Consider the following 27,645-nt stretch of genomic DNA (forward strand, 5'->3'; position numbering starts at 1 on the left):
AGATGAGAGACACTAAGGAGGATGCAATGTGGGCCTGATGACTGATTTGGAGATATTTCCCCTTTGAGGTGCCTGCCTCCAAGCTCCTCCTTCTTCTGAAGATGCCACACTGAGACTTTCCATGATGTCGGCAGTGACATATAACTCACCCCACCCCCGGTCCCCACTCTGACTATTGGCAGTCTTGGTGAGGGAGCAAGGGAATGGGCCACCCCCTGCCCAGGCTGCTAAGGTTTCTGGTCCCCCATTGAAAATGTCAATTCATGGAAGCAAGTCATTTTTCACCTTTTTAAAATATCATTTTTTCTCATCGCTCCTGAGTAAGGTAAGTTCACTGTATAAACAAATCTGAAAATACAATGGCATTGGGTCTTAGGAGTATACGGTGAATATTGCATTCAGTAAAAATGACCCTGGGTAATCCCTTCAGTGGAAGGACCTGAGATATTAGAAATTCGAAAGACAAAGATGACACTGTGTCATTTTCTTTACCTCTAGACTGTGACTTCCTTTTCCCTAGAGCACCAAAGGCCAAGGTGCAGGAGGTGAGAGGGCATGGTTTGCAGGTTGGGTGGGAGGGCTGGATTCAGTGTTTGGAGGTTGGGTGGGGGGCTGGATTCAGTGTTTGGAGGTTGGGTGGGGGGCTGGCTTTAGTGTTTGGAGGTTGGGCAGGGGGCTGGATTCAGTGTTTGCTGGGTGCAAGTCCAATAAACGTGTAAGTCAAAAAAGAAAGTAAAAATCATCTGAAATCCTCCTCCCGCTCTTATTTTTTGGCCAATATCCTCCTTCCAGTCTTTTCTCTCCTAACGCGTATTAAAAGCCATACTCCGTGGAGCATGAGGGGCCTCCTGATGTGGTGACCTGAGAATGAGAGACATCGCTTTTGTGGCCTTGTTGCCAAGAAGGCAGGACCTGACAGAGGAAACGTCAGACAAAACCGAATTGAAAACCAGTCTACAGAATAGTCGGCCCAGACTCATCAAATGTGCCAATGTCATAAAACACTGTGGAAGACGAGGAGCTTTCCAGACTAAATGAGATGAAAAAGACGTGGCCACCAAATAAATGCAGGATCCTGGGTTAGGTCCTGGATCAGAGGGGAAATTGTTAAAAGGACATTACTAGGGCAATTCGTGGAATTTTGATCTGGCCCGAGGACTAGATGGTAGTCTCATAGCAAGGTTACATTTCCTGAATCCATCACTGTCCTGTAGTTACATAAGAGAGTGTCTTTTTCCCTTAGGAAATAACATGTTGAAAGATTTGGAGTAGTGATGTATGCAATTTACTCTCAGATGGTTTGGGGGAAAATGCGGATATACAGAGAACGTGACAAAGCAAAATGTTAACAATTGCTAACAGCTGGGGAATCTGGGCGAAAGCTCTATGGGCGTTCTTTGTACTATTCTTGTAATTCTTCTGCAAGTTTGAAATTATTTCAAAACTGAAAGTTAAAAAAAAAAACCAGCTCCAGTCTAATTTAACCGCAACTTCGGTCTCTGGGAGAAAGCATTTGCTAAAGACCTATCTGATAAAGGACCGCTCTAAAAACATTTCTGCCTTAAATACACACACACACACACACAGAAGAAACTTCATTCTCCCGGTACACTCCTATTAAATAGATCATGTTAAATAGATCAACAAACAACAGTACCAAGTGCTGGTGAGGATGAAGAGCCACTAGAAGTCTTACACGATGCTGACGAGAATTAAACATTAAACAATCACTTTTGGAAAACAGGTTGGCATTGGCTTTGAAAGTTAAACATACACTTGCCTTAGGACCCAACCGTCTCATTCCCAGGTTTTACCCAACAGAAATGAGAATGTGTGTCTGAACCAAAACCTGTATGTGAGTGTTTAGAACAGGTTTATTTATAATTCCAGCCCCAAACTGTAAACAGCTCAAATGTCCTTCGAGAGGTGAATGGTTGGGTACGCACTCAATGGTACCTCCGTTTAATGGAGCACCGTTCAGTACTAGGAGGGAACTTCAATCCTTTCAACAACGTAGATGAACCTCAAGTGCATTGTACAAAGTGAAAGAGCCCAGACTCAAAAGGCTACATACTGTGTGCTTTCATTTATATGACACTCTGGGAAAGGCAAAACTACGGCAGAAAACAGATCGGTGATTACTAGGGGCTGGAGATGAAGAAGGAGGTTGGCTAGAGAGGGTCACAAAGGAACTTTCCAGGGCAATGGCCAGTTTGATATCTTGACTGTGGTGCTGGCTTCACAACTGTATGTGCTCATCAAAACTCCTAGAACTCTACACAAAGGGTGGATTTTACCATCTATAAATTATACCTCAATTGCACAAGCAAACAAACGAACCAACCTGAGTTTCTCAATGCTCCTCTCTTCCCCTCCTGCTCTCAGCCGGAGTTCAGACAGCTGCGGTAAGGAAAGGACGGATCTTTTGCCTCTCTTTCTGTTCTGTATCTTTGAATCAAGGCTCAGAGTGGAGTGGGGGTCAGGGGAGGGTAAAGGAAAGTGCTAGATCTGCTCAGAAGGGGGTTTTGTAAACTGGCGTTAGACCCCTCTGGGTGGCAGATGCACACATTCTGGCCCTTGCTCTCATGAGACTAACACTTTTCTGGGCTGTGCGGAACCTCCTTTGTGGCCTCTTCCCCCTAGTCCCTGGGCTCAGGGGACGTGCACCTGGCTGACCCCCAGAGCCTGGTCTCTCCACACCTGCTGAAGAGTCCCTCTGCGGAGGCAGGGCAGACATCTCAGGCAGAGGTCTCTCAGGATGACTCACACTCAGCCATTGTGCACTGGGCCCAGTAGATCCCACAGGAAATATTCCTCTCTTTTGCTGGCAAGCTCTGGAAGCACAAGCTGCTCGCACAGCAGCCCCCATCCCCACCTTAGGCTACCACCAGGGTGGCTGCCACCCTCCTCTCATCTTCAAACCTTTCCATGCAAGAGATGGGCTCAGGGTCTGTGTCCTCTAAGCTCCCGGGGAGCCCCGGTTGCGTGGCTCGAGCCATGTGGGGTGATGCCGGGCGCTTGGACAACTGTCCCCATAGAAAGCCTCCGCAACCATCCTCCTCTCCAGGGTCGGTGCCTGCTGCTAGGCCGGCGGCCCGTGAAGGGGGCGAGGACATCACCAGCTCCGCTCTAGTCCTCCTGGCTGTGTCTGGTGCTACTTTTGAGGCTCTGGGGGACAGCAGCGATTCTGAGACAGCACAAGTCCCATTTAACATCCTATCACGCATAACTATTACGTTATTTTAACGATCTTACACATATTTTATAACCTATTTTTTCACTTCATACTATGTTTTGAGTGTCTTTACATGTCAGTAAATACACCTCTATATTCATATCATTTTAGAGGCTTTTTGGTTTTTTTTTTAAGATTTATTTATTTATTTGAGAGCGTGAGAGAGCAGGGTGGGGGGAAGGGCAGAGGGCGAGAGAGAGATTCTCAAGCAGACTCCCCATGGAGCACAGAGCCCAACAAGGGGCTTGATCTCACAACGCTGAGATCATGACCTGAGCTGAAATCAAGAGTCGGATGGATGCTTAACAAACTGAGCCACCCAGGCGCCCCTCAAATCTTTTTAAATGACTGATCAGTATTCCCTTGTATAGATATACTCTAACTTACTATATCAAGCTCCAATTGTTGGCTGTGTTAGGTTATTTCTAATTTTAGATTATGACTGCTAATGCTATGACTGGGCCAATTTATGTGAAGATGATGAAGCTTCAGCTGCAGGGTCCCTCTCAACTGTAGAAACTCAGGTCCCACAAAAGCTGGATGTGTACTTGGCTCCGATAAACATCCTCACACTCAATTTTCCTTTGGCTACATCTTTATTTCCTTAGGATAAACTCCTAGAAGCAAAATTGCTAGGTTAAAGCAGATGCACATTTTTAAGATTCTTGGAACATATTGCCTAAGAGCCCTCCAGAAAAAGTGATCTAATTTACACCTCACCCCCACCCTGCATGAGAACACCCAAGACCGGGGTGGCTTCTGTGGGGTGTGGTTCCATTGTAGCTGCCATCAGCTCCTTCTCCCCAAAGCAGAGTCCTTGAACTGAGATCCAGGGGACCCACGGGTGGAATTCTTGAGGTCTGGGAACTTGGATGAGAAAAAAAGCTACATTTTTATTTTCATCATTAGCCTTGAATTGAAACGTAATAGTTCTTTCCATCATGAGTGTAGACCTTGTACAAACCCCCATAATATTAGCAGTGCCTATTACGTTAGCAGTCCCTTCACCAACAAAAATTACAGATGTTTTCACACCTTGTTACAGTTGTTGCAGATCTCTTAAAATATTGTTCATACCCACTGGTGCTTTGAAATTACAGTAGTTATTAGACCTACCACTAGATCTCATTATTTGAAGTTAATAAAAAACATATATTACTCAGTCACAATTATTTTCTTAATATTTTGATAACTACATTCAACAGAATTTATTTCCTTTGCAATCATGTGTATTTTTTGTTTTAACAAATTAAAACACCTTATTCTTGGCGCCTGGGTGGCTCAGTTGGTTAAGCGACTGCCTTCGGCTCAGGTCATGATCCTGGAGTCCCGGGATCGAGTCCCGCATCGGGCTCCCTGCTCAGCGGGGAGTCTGCTTCTCCCTCTGACCCTCCCCACTCTCATGCTCTATCTCATTCTCTCTCTCAAATAAATAAATAAAATCTTAAAAAAAATAAAATAAAATAAAACACCTTATTCTGAGAAGGGGTCTGTAGGCTTCAACGGACTGCCAAGGGGTCCACGGCACAATAAATGTCAGAACACTTACTGTAAGAGACTCTACCTTCATGTGTTCTTGAAACGTGTGCATGATACAGAATGAAAGAAATCGAACTTTCATGACCCCCCCTGGAGCCAGGCTTTGTGTCAGGTACTGGAGTATAGAGGGGATAGGATGACACCTTGTTTTCGAGAAGCTCATAGTCTAAGTAGGAGATACCATTCCACAGCTTGGGCCACTCATTGCCGTGTTGGCTGGGGTCCAGGTTCTCAGATTTCCCAGGATTTTAAGAAAAATTAGAAAGCCAGATTTGATATGTTCTCATATAAGACAATTCTTCCAATTTTTAAATGTTGGCAATTAAACCAGATTTTTTTTTAAAGATTTTATTTATTTATTCATGAGAGACAGAGAGAGAAAGGCAGAGGCAGAGGGAGAAGCAGGCTCCCCACTGAGCAGGGAGCCCGACGTGGGACTCGATCCCAGGACCCCGGGATCATGACCTGAGCCTAAAGCAGACGCTTCACCATCTGAGCCACCCAGGCGCCCCTAAACCAGATTTTAACAAACCACTGTGTGGGCCAAATAAAGCATGCCTAAAGGCTAAATCTGGCCCATAGGTCACCAGTTTTCAACCTTTGCTCTAGGAGGAGGACAGAATTCCAGTTAGGGTGGAACAAAGCAGCAGGGATTCTGAGCTCCCTCCACCCACAACTCCACTCTGCTCCTGCAAATCAGGGAGACAGAGGATGCGAGCCCCAAGTCTTGGGAAGAGAGGACGTGGAAGAAGAGGTTCTATGGTGGGCGGGGGGGGGGGGTCCCTGCAACCTGGCTGCAGGCCAGGCAAGGAGAGGCCTGGCTGAGGCAGATGCTGCTGTGGGGAGGGTAATCAAGGGAGCTGTGGGAGCAGTGAGGTCATTAAATGGTTGTATACCTAGAAAACCCAAGAGTCTCTGCAGAGAAACAGAAAGCAAAAACACATGCAAAACCAAAAGAAACAAAAAATTTTGAGTGAAGAAAAATTGATAAGGTTATTAGGTGCAAGATAAATATACAAAACCAATCTCTTTTCTCTGTTTTGAAAATAAGCACATCAAAACGGAAATGGAAAAAAATATTCCACCTATAATATTGACAAGAAGTACAAAATAGTTAGGAATAAATTTAACAAGAAAGACATAGGGCCCACATGAAGAAAGCTATACAATCTTGTAGAAGGATTGAAAACAAGTTCTGAACAAAAGGAAAGACATACCATACTCTTGGATGGGAGGCTCTGATACCACAGAAATGTCAAAACCCCCCAGATCAATTCCAAACAGCATGAAATGTCTATTTGGAAGAAGAAATGCCTGAAAATAGTAAAAAAAAATTATGGAAGATAATAGCAGTGCAAGAGGACTTACCTTATACATATCAGAACAAACTCTAAAATCAATCACTAGAGTATTGGGGATTCGACATAGATCAGTGAAATATACAGAGGAGGAAATCCAGAAATAGATACCAAACATATATCAGAATTTAACATTTGACAGAGTGAACTTTTAATTATTTAATAAATGATGCTGGCACAATCACTGTTCACCTGGAAACAAAATTTGACCAACCACCCAACTCCATAATCAAAAATACATTTCCGATTACTTGAAAGATTTAAATGTAAAAAATAAAAGAAGGAAAAAAACTAGGAGACTATACGAGCAATCTGAGTGAAACAATCGAATCGAGAACTCTAAAGGAAAAGCAAGGCCCCAAAACACTGGGGGGCAGATACATAAGCAGAGTCAATAGACAAACGAGACTTTGGAAAACATTTGTTACAAAAGTGCTAAAGTTGAATAACTACATTGTACAATGAGGTTTACACATTGACAAGGAAAAGATAACAGAAAAATGGGCAAAGGACAAAAATGGGTGATTCATGGAAGAGTCCATCCAAATGGCAAACAAACAAAGGAAAAGCTACTCAGATCCAGCAATAGGGAAATGTGATTTAAAGTAACAATGGGTGACCACTCTCCAGACCACTCTTTAGCTTTTACCTGCATTTCTGGCAGGGAAATGCATAAAAGATACTCTTATAAGTTGTTCATGGAAAGGTGAAACATTACTGTATTTTTTAAAGGTAAGCTTTATTAAAATCATCTATATCATATATATAATATCTATCCCTTGATCTAGAATTTTGCTTGTAAGAACTTATCTGACAAAAGTACAACTCCCAGAGATATGGGCATATGAACAAGGATGTTTTTGCAGCATGTTTACAATGGCAAGAAAAGATTAAAAAGTGAATGTCTATCAAGTGGTAAACAGCTGAATAAATTATGGAATATTCACACTATGGAATATTATGTACTGTCAAAAATGAATTAGAGCTAGGGTCGCTTGGGTGGCTCAGTCCGTTAAACGTCTGCCTTTGGCTCAGGTCATCCCACATCGGGCTCCCTGCTCAGCGGGGAGTCTACTTCCCCCTCTGCCTCTGCCTGTCTGCCTCTCTCTCTCTCTTTCCCTCTCTGTCAAATAAATAAATAAAATTAAAAAAAAAAATGAATTAGAGGTATATCAGTTTGTTTGGGGGGGGGGATTTCTTTGAAGTACTGTTGAATAAAAAAAGTAAGATGCAGGAAAATGTATTTACCATGATCCTGTTTTTATAAAACAATGATACATGCATGTGTATTTGCATATAATTTAAATGTGTCTATCAATGATAATTATAGAGAAAACACACAGAAGGTGTTACTAAACACACATAGATATGAGAATGTTTCAAGTTACCTAGGATCAAAGAGGAGGGTTGGTGCAAGCTAATATGGGTGGTGCAGGAATGGAGGAGGGAGCCAAGCCCATGTTACCTGCCCCCACCCCCGCCCCTCCCCCAAATTACAAAGCAAGGGCCTTTGGAAGGGGACTCTTACCCTGCGGCCTAGCCCCTTTCCCCCCACGATGCTTGACTCCTGGGACCCCTCCTTTGGCCATCCCTCCCACCAATCTATATGTGGCCTTCCATATTTTTCTCCATGATTCTAGAATAGGGCAGCCAAGGCATTGAGAGGGAGAGAAGACAGAGGGTCCCAGTGTAGGGGGCTGCTTTCAGGACATGAAAATTGGCCTCAGGATCTAGAGTGTGGTTCTTACTCTCCTGGGCATTTTGGCAAATCCACGGGAATGAGGGCAACAGGCGAAAAGGACTATTATTAATCCACTCTCTCATCTTTTTTTTTTTTTTTAAGATTTTCTTTATTTATTTGACAGAGAGAGATAGCGAGAGCAGGAACACAAGCAGGGGGAGTGGGAGAGGGAGAAGCAGGCTGCCCACCAAGCAGGGAGCCCGATGTGGGGCTCGATCCCAGGACCCCGGGGCCATGACCTGAGCCGAAGGCAGACGATTAACGACTGAGCCACCCAGGCGCCCCTATCCACTCTCTCCTCTTAAGTCCTCCTCCAGGCTCGGCTTACAGCTGGCGTCCTCAGAGAGGACATCTCAGTTACACCTCGCCTTCGTTTCCCCGCATAGCCATTCCGTCCTTATCCGTGTGCGCGTGTGTGTGCCCACGGCCCGGTGTGAACATCCGTTTCCTCCAGCAGACAGCGAGTACGGCGAGGGGCGGGACCTTGTACGCACGGCACCTAACGTGGTGTGTAGCAGGGGCTTAAGAAAAATAAATGTCAGTTGAATGTAGTAATTCACTTACTCCCTTATTCTCCTCTTCATTGACTCACTCTTCCATTCATTCCTTTATGCATGTATTCCCTTATTCATTCCAGAAACATGTGCTATTGGCCAGTGATGTTTCCCCTGATCTAGGTCTTCTACTTTCTGGGGTGGCTTTTGGTGTGTGCGGGGTGGGTGTGGTTGGGACATGACTGCAGAATTTCAGGAACACGTCCACGACTTGGATGAGTTGGAAGCTCTCCAGGGAAGGAAAGAAGATTCCAGAAGGCTGGAAGGTTGGGGTGGAAGGTGCTAAAGAACCAGAGAGGACAAAGTCGGGAGACTCCTCTCTGCCCCGTCCAGACCCAGGTTTGCTGGTTCCCGTTCGCTCTGCCTGGGAAGAACCTCTCCCCACCTCCGAGTGTTGAAATCCTACCCTTCCCTGCCTGGCCAGCCCAGATGTCCTCGAAGTCTGCTCTCCTCCAGCTGGAAGGGCCGCTCCCTGCTGCAAACAATCTTCCCGAGCACAAAATCTGGACCTCCCTCGTGGCGCTGACCACTTCCCGCTTGTGATGTGGTGTGGCCTCGCCTTCCACCCAATAGGCAGAGGCCCTGTCTGACTGTTCCCAGGAACCCTGCGGGGCCCAGCACAGAGCGGGTGCTCAAGCCACTCAGGCCTAAAGAGTGAACAGCACTGTGCGTTTGGTGGGCAGTGATTATGACCCCATTTTAGGGATGGGGAAGTGGAAGCACAGACAAGTGGCAGGTCTTGCCCTTATGGCCAAAGCAGAGCCTAGACTTAGTCCTGCGTTTCTGGTCCCAGAGGCAGGGATCTTTCCAGGGCGGCTTGGTGGGAGGTGGGAGGTGGGAGGAGGGTGGGGTGGGGTGGGAGCTGGGTCCTGAGAACCAGTGGGCCAGAGAGATTTGGAGTTCGAATGGCCAAGTTCAGGAAAAGCACAGCTGGGGAGGAGCCAAGGTATTTATTATGCTTGGTCTCCCGCTCCAAACAGAGCTGATGGATGGAGCTGCTCCAGTTCCTATAAACAGCTCTGGCCTCCCTCCCTTCTGCCCCTCCCCACTCTGAGCCACCACAGCCCCAACTGCTTCTGGGTTGGGGGGGGGATTGGTGGAGACGACCAAAGGAGGGAAAGGAGAAGTAAAGAGTCGGGGAAGGAGGAAAGGAAGGAGAAGATAAAACAGGGTCCCAGAGGCAAAAGAAAGTGATGGGAGGTAGAGGATGTTGAGAGAAGATTTTTCCTTTGCCTCTTCACTGGCCAGGCTGCCCACATCCTGCATCCCCCTCTGTGTCCCCTGTGTCCCCTGCATCTGTCTGAGAAGCCCGTTGCCCCCTTCTCTTTCTGAGGGCTGATCTTAATCCCCATAAGTGTTCAAGTCCTGCAGGGTCGGCGTCCTGCATTCAGGAAACCTTTTCTGAACTCACCTTCTGTGTTGGTTCACAGGCCCTGGGGACACAGAAAGGACTCAGGTAGAAGCTCTTAGTCTGGTGGCAGATGAGGCAGGGATCTCCACCGCTGTGGCCCACAGCAGCCTGGGGCTGTGGAGGGAAATCAGGGCAGACTCCCCAGAAGAGGTGGTACAGGCCAGAGTTGAAACAGGAGTTTGGCAGGTGGGTCCGGGTGGGTGAGACATTTCAGATGGAGGAGATGGGAGAGAGCCTGGTGTTGGGAGGTGGGGAACCCCATGGTCAAGACCACTGACTCTGGAGCAGGGCATACCCGGGTTCCAGTCTCAGCTCTGGTGCTTTACCACTGTGGGAACTTGAGCCTCTGTTTCTTTAAAATGAGGTTGATAATAACAGAAATCTCTTCAAAGATGGCAAGAATTACATATAACAATGTACATCAAGTGCTCAGTGCAGGGCTGACCCGGAAGTGGTCACTAACTGTCAGCTCTGAGCACAGGGTTGGAGGTAGCCAGAGAGAGATGGACCGCGCCCTTGTGAGCTGCCTGAAGGACAGGGGCACAGACAGCAGACTGTGGCTCCTGGGCCATGTTGTGGGGGGGGTGACCGCCCAGGGGACTGAGAAGTCAAGGCAGCTAGTGGGCCGTGAGTGCTGCCTGCCTCCCCTCCTGCCCACCAGGCCCAGGAGCCTCCAGGAGTGCCATAGCAGCTTACTGAGTTGAATGGGCTGGATGACCCGGCACCGCAGGCTGAGACGTGGGGAGACGAGGGCCTCCCCTCTCCCTGGAGCCTGCCGGATGCTCTGATGATCTAGTTGGCAGCTGTGTCCATGTTTGGCTGAAAACAGGAATTTCTGCCTTGCTGGAAGTCTTGGCCAGGTAAGCAAACTCCCCTGTTTGCCAGGAAAAGGGGTCAGGGACCTGGTAGGCTCCAGCTGGTGTGGAGGTCCTGGGCTGAGCTCGGCCATGCTGTTGCCTTCCCTTAGGCCTTCACTGAGCACCTACTGTGGGCCAGGCCACTGAGTCACGTGCCTTCTCACCCCCAGCCCCATCTATGAAATAGGCATTTAAAATTTTCCTTTGGAGTAGGAACTGGAGGTGAGAGGTCAGAGCCCGGAGAAGCTGCCTTGGAGAAATCTCCACGATGTTTGGGGCTAGAGGAGGTGGAGCATTACTGAGCTGGAACCTGTGGGAGAGGAGGCAGGGAAGAGAAGATAGGCACCCACAAAGGGGGTAATGTCTGGGTGCCAGGCAGCTGAGAAGGGGAGACAGGGCCACAGGAGGATAGGCACAGGGGTCTGCAAATTGGTGGGTGGGGGAACTCCCTGCCCTCGTGACCCCACCTCAGAGGCGCTCACCCGCCCCCCACCCCCACCACAGGTGAGGTGGCTCTTGTCCCTTCACCCAGACCTCACAGCCCACACCGTCACCCTCCAGTTCCCTTCCAGAAACCAGGCATGCTCTTCTTCAAGGTCAGTCTTGAACTGCAGCCTGACCACTTGCTCAATTCTCTGGCCCCTGGGAGACCTTTAGCTCTCCAGCTGGGGAGGCCTCTGGGTATCAGGTATCAGAGCTGGATGCTCAGGGCTGGCTGGGGTTGGAGACAGAGATATGGGCATCATCAGAGCGATGGAGTGGTTACGACAATGAGGGTGATGACATTCCTGAGGGAAGAGGGCCTGGGACAGAGTCCTGGTGATCACCACTCAGATGCCTTGAGGAAGATGAGCACATAGCAGAGTCCGAAAAGGAGCAGTCTGAGAGCAAGATGGAAACCAGTGGGGCGGGGGTGCCTAGATGCCAAGGAGAGTGTGCCGAGGGGAGGGCATGGGGGACAGGGAGGATGGGGTGAGAGACCCCCGCAGCTGAGGGGTCAAGGAGGTCCAGTCTGGAAAGAACACAGAGTTCAGCAAAGGATATCCTTGGTGACCTCAGCCAGGGCAGTGTGCAGGGAAGGGAGGGCAAAGGCACGTGGGGTGGGTTGAGAATGGAGGGGAGGAGGAGGGGGCTACTTCACCAGCAAGTAAGGAGGAGGAAAGGGAAAGTGGTTTAAGGGTCTTTTTACTATTTTTCAGGTAGGCAAGACTTCAGCACAGCCACGGTGTGAAAGGAAGACGTGAAGAGAGAAGAGAGGCTGCAGAGGGAGGCCCCAGAGGGTGGGCAAGACAGATAGCACGGCTTCTACCATGAGGCAGGGGGCTGAGCACAGAGAGAAGGTGAGAACAGGAGCTACCCAAGAAGGAAGGGCTGGGTGGGGTCAGGACCCGTTGAGTGTGAGGGTCAGAGGTGTGGCAGGGGAATGAGGGCTGAGGCCCCACGGTCCAGGGTGGTGAGGACCCAGAGCCTCAGTCTCCCCTCAATGGGGTTCTCCATGAGCATTCAAAGACCGGGATGGAAGTAGAGGGAGCCCAAGTGGACGCAGTGATGCCAGTGATCCGCGGCAAGGAGGAAGCTGGCAGGCCACACTGTTTCTCCAAAATTATATTTTAATACATTCATGTGGGTTATACAAAGAGCTGGTCCCCAGGCGGGAATTGCGGCCTGGCTCCTTGAGGTGAGAGCAGCATTGTGTAGTGTTTTCAAAAATCAGGCCTGAAGGGGCCCACACCTTGCCCTCCAGGCCTGGGGAAGAGTGTTCTGGGCAGTGAGCACCTGTGGTTGTGATTCCAACCAGGACTGGGTCCACCTGGCTGTCCCACATGCCACCAGGGCCCCAGGCTGAGGCCAGGACACCAGCTTCTAGCCCCGGCTCTGCCACTGACTCCCTGAGTGCTTGACCCTCTCTGGGCCTCAGTTTTCTTGTCTATAAAACGGGGCAGAGAGAAGGGTGTTTTCATTGTCTCACACTTTACCAAGCACCATCATGAGCCAGACCACGGGCCAAGTATGGGTAAGATAGTGAAGACAACAACAGAGGGTCTTGGGCTGGCCCCAGGGCTTCCTGGACAGCCCATGATTCCAAGGGCATGGGGAATAGGGGGTTATATCTAGATGGGCTTTTCTACCCACTTTGGTAGGGGGGAAAAAGTCCCTGCATGACGAGGACCCGAAAGCGTTTGGAGCCAGCGTTATCTTGTGATAGGACAGCTGGGAGAGAAGGAAATCACTCAGGTCCAGCCCCCAAATCCCCTTCACACCCCCAATGAGGTCTGAATCCACTTGGGTCACGGGCTTTACCACTGGCTTGTGAAGCTCTGAGCAAGTGCCAGGCTCTTCCTCAGCCTCAGTTTCCCTATCTGTGCAATGGGGAGGTTGGATTCCCCGGTCTCAAACTCCAGGCTGTGCTCAATGGAGGAAGAGGGAACGCAAGAGCAAAAGGTGAACACACACCAGTCTGCAAACGAGGGAATAGGGGAAACAGGCAGAGAAGGAGGCAGCCTGTGTCTGCCTGCCCAGGAGAGAGGAGGGAGAGGAGTGGGTGGGGATTGCGGCACGGGATGCTCCCAGGCCCTGCTCCCTCGATATGGGGCCATTTCCTGTCCACCTAACAGCCGACTGCCCCCGCAGTGGCAAAGGTCAGGCCGGGGAGACAGGCGGATTTGAGCCTGAATCTCAGGTCTGGCATTTCTTAGCTGCAGGACCCTGAGGGGAGAGTTCTGGAGTTCTTGTAAAATGGTTAATCCCCACCTCAGAGGGCTGTCCTGAAGAGGCAGACCTGTTCCCGCTGCCGGCAAGCCTGGGGCAAAACAGAACCGGGTACCTAAGGTTCTAACTCCTGGCTCACCAGCCAGGGTGGGGGCACTGGGGACGACCAGGGCGCCTGCGTAGGGAGTTGGGGGCCTAGAGCAGTACTGGGGTGAGTATGCGCACCCCGAGAGTGCTGGGCAGGGAAAGAGCTAGTTTGGAGCAGGAAGTGGAATGGTCGGCCCTGGGGCCAGAAGCCCAGGCTCCGCAGGAACTGCTGCAGCCCCATAGCCGGATCCAGGACCCACTCACATGGCTGCTCTTCCGCTCACAAGCTCTTCGTGCGCCAGAGAAGCTGAAAGTCAGTATGGGAAGATGTGACACACAGTCCGCTTGGACACGTCTCAGACAAGTGTCCCTGGTCTCGCCCCTGCTGCGCTCTGGCCCTGGCGGGGCAGGACTCTCCGCGCCAGCTGGGGCTGCAGCGTCCCGGAGCCCTGGCCTTCCACTCTGCGCGGTCACTGCGTGGCTTCGCGACCCCCTCCCCCCCAGGACTCGGAGCTGCTTCAGGGCAGGGGTGTGTCTCCTCCACCGGAGCAGGATGGGGCACAAAACAGATGCCTGGCCGAGATTTGCTGATCGGGCAGGTCGACCTTGCTCTCTGTCACTCCTGAAACTGGCCAACTTCTGGCCTCCACAGCCGGACCACACGTGTGGCCTGGGAAGTGGGTCGCCTACCAGGACAGCAGCACATGAGGAAAGGAGCCCTGGGCTGGGATGTAGAGACCAGCGTGCCCCGACCCGGGCTCCCCGTGTGACCTTGGGTCAGTCCCCACCCCCCGCTGTGCTCCAGCTGCCCGGCTCACCTGGGCAGGTCTCCCGGCTGCACCGTTCTGCCGCCCCCGGCTTCTCTAGGCTTTGTACTGCTGGCCGAACTTCTGCCGGCGGACACAGCAACAGGTGGCCAGGGTGGTGAGGAGGATGGCTGAGACCAGCGCAAAGGTGAGGATGATGATGAGGTTGACGTTCTTGAGCCCCCCCTTCTCACAGTCCTCGGGGCGCACGTGGCTCAGGGCCACCTCCTCCTGGGAGCCGAAGCGGCAGGTCAGGTCCTGGGTGCCGTCCACGTCCACACGGCCTTGGTGCAGCTGGGCGGCCAGCCAGCCATTCCCGCAGCAGCTCAGCGGATTGCCCTGCAGGTAGAGGCGCCGGAGGCTGGGCTCCAGGCCACCCATGGCGCTGCCGGGCAGGAGGCTGAAGCTGTTGTTCCTCAGGTCCAGTACCTCCAGGGACACGGCCTGCGTCCAGGCGGGCAGACGGCTCAGGCGGTTCTCGGCAAGGTTGAGACGCTTAAGGCAGCTGAAGCAGGGCAGGTCCACTTGCAAGACGGCCAGCCCGTTGCCTTGCAGGGCCAGGACCTCCAAGGAGGCCTCCAGGCCTGCCAGGGCCCCTGTGACCACGTCCAGCCCGGGGTTCGCAGAGAGGTCCAGCTCGGTAAGCGGCGTGTGGAGGAAGGCCCCCGCCCGCAGCCGCTCCATCTCGTTGTCCACCAGGTTCAGGATGCGGAGGGAGGAGAGGCCAGAGAAGGCCACACACCCCAGGGCTCCAGGCTCCCCCGGGCCCCCACAAGGCCTGACCCGGTTTCCCTGAAGGTTCAGCCTCTGCAGACTGGCCAGGCCAGCAAAAGTGTACGGGGGCAGGTCCTGCAGGGCGTTGTCCTGGAGGAGCAGCGTCCGCAGGGACCCCAGCGCTCTGGAGGCCAGCGCGAGCGTCACCAGCGCGTTGTGGCTCACGTCCAGGTGCACGAGGCAAGGCAGGAAGCCGGCGCGCAGCACCGCAAAGCCTCGCAGGCAGTTCCGACTGAGATTCAGGAAGCGAAGGGAGGTCAGGGGCTCCAGAAAGCCCTCGGGGACCAGCTCGATCTCATTGTAGCTCAAATCCAGATTCAGGAGCTGGGAGAGGGGGTGGCTGCTGGCGTTCCGGCTGGGGTTCGAGAAGGGCAAGGCCGACCAGCCCTCAGAAGGTGCGTGGATGCCCTCGCCGCCCTGGGGTGGCCCTGCAGGGAGCCGGATGAGGTTGTTGGACACGTTCAGGTAGATGAGGCTCGGGAGCGCGGCCAAGTCGGGGAAGTGGAGCAGTTTGTTCTCCCGCAGGTCGAGCCAGGCCAGCTGATACTCGGCCCGGGGCTCGGGGGCCGTCTGAAAGGCCTCAATACTGTTGCAGCTCAGGTCAAGTACTCGCAGCTGCTGGAGGCTGAAGTCGGAGATGCAGGTGAGGGAGTTCCTGGAGAGATTCAGGTGGGCCAGGTGGGGCAGGGCCTCGAAAGCACCGTCCTCGATGTCCATGAGCACGTTGCTGTGCAGGTCGAGCCGCTCGAGCGCAGGCGTGCCCCAGAAGGTATGGCGGGCCAGGCGGGTCAGGCTGTTCTCGGCCAGCGAGAGGGCGCGCAGGGCGGGCGCCTCCCCCAGCAGCCGCTCCACCAGGCCACTGTACAGGCTGTTCCCCGACAGGTCCAGAGATGTCACACGAGGCAGGGGGCCCAGACCAGGGGTGCTCAGCATGGTGCCCGCTGCCAGGCGGTTACGGGCCAGGTTGAGGTGCTCCAGGTGGGGCAGGGCCTGGAAGACACCTGTCTGGATGAAGCTGATCTCGTTGGTGCTCAGGTCCAGGTGTCGAAGGGCCACGTAGAAGCCCAGGGGTGAGGCCAGGATGCTCCGCAGCTGGTTTCCAGATAGGTCGAGGGCCTCGATGTCCCGTGGGAGCATCGAGGGGACGTGGAGCAGGCCAAGACCCTGGCACGAGACCTGCTTGTCGACCTGGGGTGGGTTGGGGAGGACAGGGAGAGCAGTGGGACTGAGTGGGTACAGCACGGGGTGGAACCAGACACACCTTCTAGGAAGGATGCCTCAAGCCCCTCCCCAACCCCAGCCAGGCTTAGCTAGGCTTCTCCTCTGGCTCCCAAGGTGCTCCACATTTCTCCCCCCGCAGCCCAATCCTCCCACATCTGGACGATCCCTATCTTGCTCCCTGCCCCCATCTCTGGCACTCAGTACTGTGCGGGGCATCAGAGAGGGACTTAAGGAAGTTTGATGGATACACAGACACAGAAAAGACAGATATGAAGACAAACGAACTCACAAAACACCCTATACTGACTATTATTCCATTTCACAGGAAATTGAGCCATATATCGCCTGTAGGGACCCCAAGCCAGTGAACAGCAGGGTCGAGCTGGAACCTCGGGCCTCCTGGGTCACATCCTGGGTTCCTTTTATGGGCCCAGATAGTTAAATTTACCCAGCGGCTGTTACACCAGAAACCATTTGGGGAGAAATGTTTCCAAAATGCAATTTGCACTCCTCTCACCGGTTTTTATTTTGGCCTCCTACCCTCAGCCCTCATTCCAGCCCTCATTCCATGGGGCAGAGCTCCGGGTCCCGGTGCCTGCCTTTCTCGCCACGGACCCCCAGCTGAGACCTCCTTTCTGCTGCTTCCACCTGCCCCACCTCCATCAGTGGCCTGGCCCTCCATGGCCTGGTCCAGATTGGCCCCTGGAGATGGGAGTGGGGGTAGGAAGCTGGGGGAAAGATGGCCAGGGTCCCAACCCACATTCTTGGGTGACAAGACTATGGTTTTGCTATGTAAGCCTCACCAAGTCCCATTACCACTCCGGGCTACTTATCCAGAAAGCAGCACCCTTCCCCAGCACCCACTCAGCGTTTTACATTTTATTTAGCACGTTCAGGCCCATGGTCTCCCTGGAGCCTCACAAGAGCTAGCACATCAAATATGATCACCCCTCTGTTCAGAAACCCAAGCTCAGAGAGGGTGGGGGGGGCTCCGGGGTCACCCAGCTGAGGAGCAGCAGAGCTGGGGTTTGAACCCATATCTGTTCACAACCAAAGGCCAACTTCATTCTTCTAAGCACATGTGCCTTCCAGAGCCTGATTTTTTTTCTGTGCAAATATAGTCTCCCTCTCACCTTTTCAAAGACCCCAGGAATCCAGCCTTTCTCAGGAAAGGGTCTGACTTCCCCAACCACCCAGCTCAGGCCCACTCCCGCCCTGGGCTTTCTACATCCACCGGCCCCTTCTGACCCCTCCACCTGCCTAATGCCTGGCAACGGCTAAAAGAAAGCCTTCCCTCTGTGCTACTCTCTGCTTCCACCCCTCCCAGGCAAAACCCAGGACATTCAGCAGGGTTCAAGGCTGTTTGTGGCTCTTGCTGACCTGTCCTCTCTCCACCCAACCCACTCCCAACCCACTCCAGCCCAGCTCATGTGCAGTGACCACACCTGACCACTGCCCTCTGTGCCCTCGCACACCTACCTCTGGGCCTCCTCCCTGCTGTTCCCTGCACTGGTCATCCCTCCCCCTCCCCAGATGTGTTTGGTGTACTTGGTGTTTGGTGTACTGAGCCGGGCAGGTGGGGCCTCCTCCGGGCTCTCACCACCCCGGTGCTCCCTCTCTCATAGCTTTGGCCTCTGATTGTGACAGTCTATGTGGGTCCTGCCAGGCAGGGAGCTCAGAGCTAACAGGGATTGGTGTGATTGGTGTGGATACCTTGGACCTGGCCCACAAAAGGTGCTCAGTACATTTTTTTAATGAATGAAAGAGTCACGGACATCACTGGCTTAGTAAAGGACTCAGAGATTGAATCAATCACCTCTCTGAAAGGAAAGAAAAGAGACAATCCATGTCTTCTAACTGACCATTAGAGTAAAAAGACTCTGGCTCCCCCACTTCCCTGATGGGGAGGCAGAACCTGAAGATGGCAGTGACCTGTGCAAGGTCACAATGAGTGGCGGAGGGCCCCCCCCAAGCAGGAACACCAGCCTGGGGGTGCTCCCTGCCTGGCCCAGCTCTTGGCTTCCTCCCCAGAGCTCCGAGGGGAGTGCGGGGGAGGGGAGGGGGACAGAACTGCCTTCATCAGGCACCTGGGTGACTCTTCCCGCTCCTGGTAGTCCAGGGACTTGGCCCTACCACCTCCAACCAAGCAGCTTCCTCGAGGCCTCAGAGGCCCATGGATACCGCTGCACCTGAGCTCCCCTCTAAACCACAAGCCTAGCCCGGCCACCTTGCCAGCCCTGCCTGGCTCTTGGCTTCCTCCCTCACAACCTCTCCACCAGCTCAGGCCACGGGGCATGGCCTCCTCTTCCCTCTCCTCAGCTCCCTGGACCATCCTGACTGAAGGAAGAAACAGCAAAAGGAATAGCAGGACCACCTGTCAAGGAGCACCAGCTCTGTGGAAGGCTCCGTGGCTGAGTGCACAGAGCCCTGGCCTCGTTTAATCCCGGCACGTATTAGTTACCCTGCTGAACCCCGGGGTGAGCTTCCCCCAGATTAGTCAGAGGCTCCAGAGTACCAGCCAAGTTCCTTTTCCTATTGGTGCCAGCCGAGGACCCAGGCTGACTCCTTCTACACGGTAAATAGCACCAGCCAGCATTTGCTGAGCATCTGCTGTGTGGGGGGCACTGGACTGGGATCCACGAGACCCCACACCCCGTTTCATCTCCGCATATCAAAGGCTCCCAAGACACCAGCCCCTGAGAGCTGAGCCAGGACACAAAGCTGGCCAAGCCCAGGGCCTAAGACTTGCTTTCTACTCTGGTGCCCACGAGGCCCAGTGGGGGCCGCTGGTCGGCAGGGCAACACCGGGCTGCCCATCCAGAAGGAAGCTTGAAGGCCAGGGCCGCTCTCAGAACTCTTTCTAAAGGCACCCACGGCTCCCTGAGCTCGGAGCCTCCAGCATGACAGACATAGCCAAGTTCAGAGCTACCCTTGACAACTTGCTACTCACTCTCTCTGGGATGCCAGGATGCCACTGCCCCCATTTTTTTTTTTTTTTAAGGAAGGAAGAGGACTTGCCACCCAACTCCATTTGGCCTTCTGTGCATAGAAGGGCAACAGGGTAGAAAGAAGTACCGGCAGTGGCCAGCATAGGCTCGGGAGAGCTGGGCTCATGTCCTAGCTCTGGGACTTCCTGTCTGTATGACCCTGGTGTGTCACATCTCTTCTCTGAGCCTTGGTTTCCTCCGCTGAAAAGAGGAGTTCTTTGCAGGATAAAAGGAGAGAAAGCCTTCAGTGTGGTGGGGCACCTCACGAGCCCTTAGTGTGTGGCAATTTCTTTTTACTATTTTGAAAATGATCATAATCCCTGTACTGATCTTCCACAGTAGTTCAGAAAGTGCTTTCCTGCCTATCATCCACCCGGAATCCAAAGCTCACCCAGCCTCCCTCTGCCTGTGGGCTGGTCCGGGCCCTTCACCTCTCTGAGCCTCTCTCCCCAGGCAGAATGTGGCGCTGCATTTGGGAATGTCTGAGGCCTCCTCTGCTGATTATTCTGGGATCTGGGAATCTCAGAAGGGCTCTGAGGAGCAAGAAGGGACGTGGTAACAGCAGGGCACGGCCAACCCCAGGGAAGGGCTGCAGGCCCCTGCCTCTCAGCACTCCCAGAGGCAGCTGCCCCCCCTGTGTCAGAAGCTTCCAGTCCCGGCTCCAAGTGGGGCTGCTGGAGGGCCTGTCGCTTCCCCAGCCCCACTCCCGCCTTGACCTCAGTGACTGCCCAGCCTTTTAAGGGGACCTACATGGTCCCTTTTCCCTGTATCCTGCAGGGTCCCAGTGACTTCAGGGCTAGTCCCCCTGGCCAAGGGTAAGAAAAAGGGACAAAAGGAAATCAAACCTTGTCCCTGCCCTGAAGAAGTTCTTGGTCTACCAAGTGAAACAGGCTTGGACCCATTCACCAACTACCCCATGTGCTCAGTATGAGAGTCCAGAAAATGGCACACAGAACCAGATCAGCCTGGGTGGGGTCGGGCAGGGCTCTCTGGAGGAGGCAGGATTTGATCTGGGTAGCAATGAGTGAGAGGCATCCCATCAGGGAAGCAGCAGACGGGCCAAAGTCAAGGACCTATTAGGAAAGGGGATTTGGCCATGAGGGACCCGGCTAGACCACCCCAAGTTCCCCACACATACATATATTCTAGATCACCCCGAGGGTCCACTGCCCTGCAGGGGCAGCTGGGGGAAATAGAGTCCAATCTCAGCCCCACTGGTCCTAGTTGAATGCCCTTGAACAAGTCGTCTAACCTCTCTAAACTGCAGTTTCCAACTCTATAAAATGGGAATAATGGTACTTACTGACAGGATGAAGAGTACATCAAGTATTTAAACATCCTAGTAGGTACTCATGAAATGCAAGGGTTAAATGCGTTAAATGTGTTCCCTTTCCTCTTCTAACTCCCCTGACTTCTGGCTTGTGGGCTGGGGCAGTAGGACACCCTGGGGGGCTTATCCCGCCTGGGCAGGGCTTCTTACCATCTCACAGGGCACCTTGTCTCCCTGTTGGGAGGTGGCCAGGCCCTGGGTCAGCACGGCCAGGAGCAGCAGGATCTGGTGGCTCATGGCTCTGCAGAGGGTGGGGAGGAAAGGGAAACATTGTAAGACCCCTGGCTCCTTTCCTCTACCAGCCCCCATCGCTCCCATCCTGCCCGTGCCTGCCTTCAGCGAGCCCCAGATCACAGCTAGAGCTGGACCAAAGGTGCCGTGAATGACCGTGGATGCTGGGGTCTGCAGCTGACCACAAAGGACCTCTCGTGCCAGGCCAAGGAGCTAGGCTGTCACCCCAGGCAGCAAGAGTTTTGAAGCAGGTGGGTGACTTGGTCAGATCAGGGTTTCAAAAGACCCTACCTGAGGGAAGACTGCCTGCAGGGGGTGAGCGGGAGACAGAGGGACTCTAAGGGCTGCCTGGAGCCAAGCTCAGGGCTGTGGTGGGGTCAGGTGGGGAGCTAGGCCTCTGACTGCATTTCCACCCAGGTCCTAAGCAGGTCCCCCATCTTAGTTTCTTAAGCCCCAAACGGAATTCCTCAATCTCCCCACCCCTAGACTTTTATTTTGCCCTTTTTCTTTTGATTTTCTGATTCTGGAGTCCCTGCCATTGTTTGAAGGCTGGGCCTGGAGCCCTGACAGGAAGCCCCGCCAGGAGGCCTGCCCTGCCCCCAGCACTGTTGCTGCGGACTTCCCCAGGAGCAGGCTCCAGGCCCTTTACTTTCACTGAAGTTACCACCAGCGCAGGGGGCCACTCGGGCCTGCTGGTGTTCTCTCTATGTACAACCAAGGTGGCGTTGAGGGGAACCGCAAAGTCAAAGCCCAGTGCTGCGAGGGGCTCACTTACTGAGGACTTGGCCCAAGTGCTAGGAGTACACATCAAGTCTCTTTCTTTCTTTCTTTCTTTCTTTCTTTCTTTCTTTTCTTTCTTTCTTTCTTTCTTTCTTTTCTCTTTCTTTTCTCTTTCCTTCTCCTTTTCTTTCTTTCTTTCTTTCTTTCTTTCTTCCTTCCTTCCTTTCTTCTTTCCTTCCTTCCTCCCTTCCTTCCTCCCTCCCTTTCTCTCTCTCTCTGTCTCTCTCTCTTTCTCTCTTTCACACCTTAACTGAATGCTTCCTCAAGTCTGGCTCTGTGCTGGGAACTGGGGTCACAAATAAATGCACAGAAGTGACCAGATGCATACAGAGTGTTCACGAGGAAGGACACATAAAGCCCTCCAAGAGCACTGGACTCAGTCACCCATAACTGACTGCTCTCTCTTTCCCTCCACTTACCTGCTATGGGACCTGTACAAGTCACTTCACCTCTCTGAGCCTCAGTTTCCTCTTTTGAGATTAATGCCAACTTTGCTAAGTTTTGGTAAACATCAAATGAGATGCATTGTATGAAAGTACCTTTACAGAGCCCTTATTATGCACCAGGCACTCTTCTCCATACTTCAAGGTATTAACTCACTTAATCCTTACAGTAATTTAAGGACTTGGTTCTATGATTACCATTCCCATTTTGCAGATGGGGAAACTGAGGCTCAGAGAGATCAAGTAACATGACCAAAATCACACAGCTCACTAGTGGCAGGCCCACGCCATCTTTACCCTTAACCTCTACTCTAGAACGTCACCCGCAGGTGCTCGATAAATGAGTGCGGAATTGCAACTCTGAAGGGTGCTTTAGAAGAAGAGGCATCTATAGGATCTTTGAGGACTGAGTCTTTGACTGTTGGAATCCCCTAGTGTCCTGGTGATGAATTTTAAATTAAGATGGTTACTCTGAGGCTTTTCCTGGTCCACACACGCCTGGACCACAGTGGTGTCTTTTCAACCCCATTCCCTGGGTTCAGCTCGGGGCCATGGGCCCCCTGCCCCCCCCCCACAGCTGCTCTTCTCTCACCTCCTGCGTTCATAGGAAATTTGGTTCTGCTGTTTAAGAAGCAGAACATCATAACCCATTTGAAAGCTAGTGTATTCAGAATTGAATGGAAACCTCCAGTGGGACCTTTATACTCCTTGGGGAGTGTGCCTGCCCACCCCAGCTCTTTCCCCCAGCTTCATGGCTGACTGTCTCCCCTCTCCCACTCTGGCTTCTGGCAGCCTCTATTTCCTTCAGTTCTGTGAGCACCTTTGCATCGCCCCAAGCCTTCACTTCCTACGCCCTCTCGTGCTGAATGCCTCCTCATCCTCTGGGTCTCAGCTTAGATATCGCTTCCTCCAGGAAGCCTTCTCTGATTCCCCAAGTCTGGGTAGCTCATCTTCCAGGTTCCCACAGACACTGAGCTTCAAGTGAGCACAGCACCTGAGCACTCCGTGGTTCGTTCCTCTGACCCCGGCTCCTAAGGGAGGCACCCCAGGGCAAAGAGGACTCACTATCTACACCACCGGGCAGGCCAGGGAGGCACTGAGAACTGACACAAGGTGACACTGGCAAGAGCAGTCCTTCTTGACTCTGTCTTCATCTCCCTGCCATACTCCTGCCCCCCCATCAGCAGGTTCTGTCTGTTCTGCCTGAAAAACAGACCCTGAGTCTGCTACCTCCTTCCTGCATCGCTGCCCCACACTGAGGCACCACCACAACCCTGGGTCTCGAAAGCAGCAACACCTGCTTCCACCCTGACCCCCTTCAGGTTGTCCTCCACACACAGCCAGAGTGACGTCTTCAAATCATATATCAGAGCATGGGTCTCACTCTTGAGAACCTCCAATGAAATCCAGGCTTTACACAATCTCCTCCCTGACCACATCTACCATTTGTCCTGCCCTTACCAAATTCTAGCTTTTTCACTATTCCTCAAACATAGCAAGTGCATTCCTGCCTCAGGGCCTGGAATGCTATCCCCCAGATTCCCACACATTTTGTTTCCTTGCATTGATCACTTCCTGCTAATTTCTTTCTTTTTTTTTTTTTTTTAAGATTTTATTTATTTATTTGAAAGAGAGAGAGAGAGAAGGAGCAGGGGGACGGGCAGAGGGAGAAGAACAAGCAGACTCCCCGCTGAGCAGGGAGCCGGATGTGGTGCTTGATCCCAGGACCCCAGGATGTTTGATCCCAGGACTCTGGGATCATGACCTGAGCCGAAGGCAGATGCTTAACCAACTGAGCCACTCAGGAGCCCCTCCTGGTCATTTATTTCTGATTCTATGAGAACAGGGGTCTATTAAGTGGTGCTCACCAAACATCTATTGAACAAATGGCAAAGTGAGGGGTAGAAGCTCTACTTCAGGGGGCTGTGAGGTCAGGACAAGGAAGGACCTGGATTGGTTCTGAACCTGAAGGCAGGGCTGCTCAAAGGAGCCCTCACTACGCCCCTCTTCCGCCTGTCAAATTTCACCCTACCCCGAAGGTGGGCACCTGTGCATCCAGCAGAAGTCCCCGGAGCCCGTGGACCTCTGCCCTGGCATCTCATCTGCGGGCCCCCTTCAGTAGTGTCCCCAACTCGCTGTGCGGCCCGTGAGGGCCACTCACTTTCAAGAGGGAGGACTGTGGTCACTTAGACCCAGGCTTACATTCAGACACTACTGCTTCTGTGCTCCTTGTGCCTCAGTGTCCCATCTGTGCAGCAGGTCGCCTGGTGGCTGTTCTGCCACTGGCTTCCCCCAGCCACTGTGATGATGGAGCTGAGAGTGGCTGTGAAGGTGTCCTGGACACATCGTGGACAATGACCCGGAGGGCCGAACGGCCCAGGTGAGGCACGCTGAGGAGGGAGGCCCCAGGCCTGCCGACTAGTAGCCTAGGCAAGAGAAGGCAGGAGACATTTTAGGACTCTGACTGGCCTCCCAAATGCCAGAGAATATCCGTGTGTGTGTGTGTGTGTGTGTGTGTGTGTGTGTGAGAGAGAGAGAGAGAGAGAGAGAGAGAAATAGTGGGGGGATAGGGGAAGGCAATGCCTATTATACTATTATCATAAGCCTGTCCCTACTATTTCAGGGCATTAGACACTGTTCTAAGCACTTGATCTGTATTATCTTATTGAAGTCACAATGCAATAAGGGGGTTACCATAATTTCCATTTTACGGATGAGAAAACTGAGGCTCAGAAAGTGACTTAGCCCATAGTTCATAAGCATTTAGGGGGTGGGGGTTAGCCCGGGTCTACATGACCCAAATGCTGTGTTTTCTCCATTAGGTGCTGAGCTGCCTGCTCCCTCCTCTATAGAACTACTCTTATTGTGCCCAGGAGGAAAACAAGGCTCAGAGAGGTGACTTACCCAAAGTCACACAGGCAGTGAATAGCAGATGGAGTCAGAATCTGGTCTGTCTGCCTCCACTACACCAGGCGAGATCTCCCTCCTTAACCACCTCCAAAGACCCCCACCCCCACCCCTATACACATAAACAGACAAGCTCACAGGGCTGGGCTCTGGGGTGCTCCTCTCCCTCCTCTCAGCCCCAGTCACCAGCACAGTAGGGTCCTGGGAGAGCTGCTGTGGACGTTCATACCAAGCAGTGAATCACTAAGGGCAAGTCCCATTCTGGAGACATGTGCATCCCACGGGGGAATTAGACCTTAACCCAAAGGAATGTAGCTGTGATGGCGGAATTTCAGGCAGCTCGGGTGGGGGTGGGGGTCCCTCACATCTTACCATTCATGAAGAAGGCCGGCTTCAGAACCCCTCAGGGAGAGGTGGGTGCCCTCCCAGTCCCCACCCAGAGATGGGCAAGCTATTTGGTGCGGTGGGATGGAAAGCGCCGGCCCGCCTGAGTCCGAGGGCAGTAGGAGACTTGGATTCAAATCCTGATCCGCCCTTGACTAGCTGTGAGTTCCCAGGCAAGTAAGTGCCGGCCTTTTGGCCGCTGTTTTCCCATCTGTCAAATAGGAACGCCGGCCTCTCCCTTCGCGGGAAAGATCAGCTGAGACAGGGTCCCGCTTGGCTCCGCGCGGGGAGTGGGGGCGGCGGCGGGAGGGGCCTACTGGGGGGCGGAGGGGGGGCATCGGGATGGCCCGGCCGCACCCCGCGCTCTCCAGGGGCGCGGGCCAGTCGGTTCCCCGAGGGGCCGGCAGCCTCGCCCGCGGGGCTGCTCCTACCTGGCTCAGCGCGGCCGCCGCTCCTCTCCCGCGCAGCCCCGGCACATCTTGCGCAAGCCTGCCCCCCCACGGCCCCACCCCGCGCCAGACCCCGGGGTCACGGCCCGCGGAGGCCCACGGCTGCTCCACTGCCCCACGGGAACCCGACCCGCGAGGGGGCGGCTCGGGCTCCAATTTAAATACCTCTCCCGCCGACCCGCCCCACCACGCCCCCCCCCTCGGCCAAGCTGCGGGGTCCTAGCGCCCGGCCGGCGCGCCCCCGCGTGACTCGGTTTCTCCGGAACGCGCGAGGGGTTGAAGCATCTTTCCGCGGGAACCCCGGCTGGGAAGGGGCGGGGTGGCAGGGGGCGGGATGAAAGGGCCGGGAGGGAGGGGGGTCGCTAAGGAAGCGCGGGGCGGGCGAGGCCGCCCGGACCGCCGCACGTGCAGCTCGTGGCCCCGCGGGGTCCGGAGGGGCGGGAGTGGGGCGGGGGGAGCTCTAGGAGCCCGCAGGTCCGCAGAGGAAATCCGGCCTGGCCCCGTTTTCCCGTTGCCGGCGCCGCCGCACTTAGGGTGAGCAAACAGGAGAGGTGACGGCGGGGCTGAACGCGGAAGGAAATGACCCTTCTCTGGCCCTGGGGCGGCCACAGAGGGGGTTCCCCACACCGCGGCCATCCCCTCTGACGAGTCCAGGCAGGTCCCTTCCCCTCTCTGATTGTGCTCTCTCCTATCCGCGCTGCCCTTCCTCCTTCATCTCCCGGACCCTTAGGCAGTCCTGTGAAATGGTACCATCAAAGTCCCCAGTTTTCAGATGGAGAAAGTGAGGCTAGGGATGGGACAGCGAATATCAATAAAAACCAGTTGTCTGGGACTAGTAAGGTCCCCATTTATATTTAGGGAAACTGAGTCTCAGAAAGGTTGCACGGCACATCCAAAGTCGCACAGCCTGTAAGAGCGGGTATTTGAGCCCACAAAGCTAAGCCCAGGCTGATCTGGATGCTCTTTTCAGGCACCATCTTGCTTAGGTAGGTTTAAAGTGTCGAGGGAAAGTAGTATGGTTGTATTCTTGTCTTTTGCATTAAAGGTTGAGGCACATCTTCCCCCAAAGCCACCCCCTCTCCCAGATGCCTTGGCCCTCCCAAATCACAGGTACTCTGCCCTGCTAGGTGTTGACCCCAGGGTGGGGGTACCTGGGAGAGAAAGGTCATGGCCATCCTCTGGGCCCTGGTTCCAAGGATAGAATGTTTCTCTTCCCAGCCCTGACAGTGACACGGGGTGCCCCATTTTACAGATGGGAAAGTGACCCCCCAAAGCCTCATGGTAAATCAGGGTAAAGCTGGGCTTAGAAGCTGGGATCCCTGAATCCCTAGGTGGCTGCCATCTTTACTTCCTCCCATCTGGCTCACGTTGGGGACAGGCCTGCGCAGGTGGGGACAGTCCAGAGAGGATAAAGTGTGATAGCAGGGGGCCCAGGGCCTAACCTAGCCTCAGCGGAGGAGATCAGGGAAGTCTTCCCTAAGGAGGGGCCTGAACTGCAATGAAGGTGTGGGTAGGAAAGGGTGCAGAATAGGGAAGGATGTCCAAACCTCCCTCGTCCCTCTCAGCCACTGGAGGCCTCAGATTTATGCTCATGGAGGTCCCAGCTGGTCACCCCAACCCTCTCTCTGGACCCTAGAGCTCTTCTGGTCGAATGGAACCTCTGTTTCCCTGCCTCTAAAGTGAAGAAGATAGCAGCTACTTCTTTTTTTTTTTTTTTTTAAAGATTTTATTTATTTATTAGAGAGAGAGCACATGAGAGGGGGGAGGGTCAGAGGGAGAAGCAGACCCCCCGCTGAGCAGGGAGTCCGATGCGGGACTCGATCCAGGGACTCCAGGATCATG

General features: G+C 53.4%; 1 protein-coding gene across 5 annotated transcripts; it reads right to left on the reverse strand.

Moving 5' to 3' along the window:
- Nucleotides 1-12,285: 12,285 nt before the first annotated feature.
- LRRC32 (leucine rich repeat containing 32) lies at nt 12,286-26,160 on the reverse strand. 5 transcript variants are annotated; one of them, XM_081798882.1, is made up of 4 exons: nt 25,786-26,160; nt 20,760-20,850; nt 14,310-16,259; nt 12,286-14,177 (listed from the first exon to the last, which is right to left on the reverse strand). In XM_081798882.1, the coding sequence occupies exons 2-3, from the start codon at nt 20,844-20,846 to the stop codon at nt 14,355-14,357; spliced, it is 1,992 nt and encodes a 663-aa protein (XP_081655008.1). In that variant the 5' UTR covers nt 20,847-20,850; nt 25,786-26,160; the 3' UTR covers nt 12,286-14,177; nt 14,310-14,354. The 5 variants fall into 5 exon arrangements, with proteins under 5 accessions (XP_081655008.1, XP_081655007.1, XP_081655010.1 ...); XM_081798881.1 differs by having other exon boundaries at nt 12,286-13,798; nt 25,786-26,157; XM_081798884.1 differs by lacking the exon at nt 25,786-26,160 and adding an exon at nt 25,343-25,690 and having other exon boundaries at nt 12,286-13,798.
- Nucleotides 26,161-27,645: the final 1,485 nt, after the last annotated feature.

This window comes from Leptonychotes weddellii, chromosome 11 (assembly GCF_054177405.1).
Source record: "Leptonychotes weddellii isolate Sample4059 chromosome 11, ASM5417740v2, whole genome shotgun sequence".
In the NCBI taxonomy this organism is placed as follows: domain Eukaryota; kingdom Metazoa; phylum Chordata; class Mammalia; order Carnivora; family Phocidae; genus Leptonychotes; species Leptonychotes weddellii.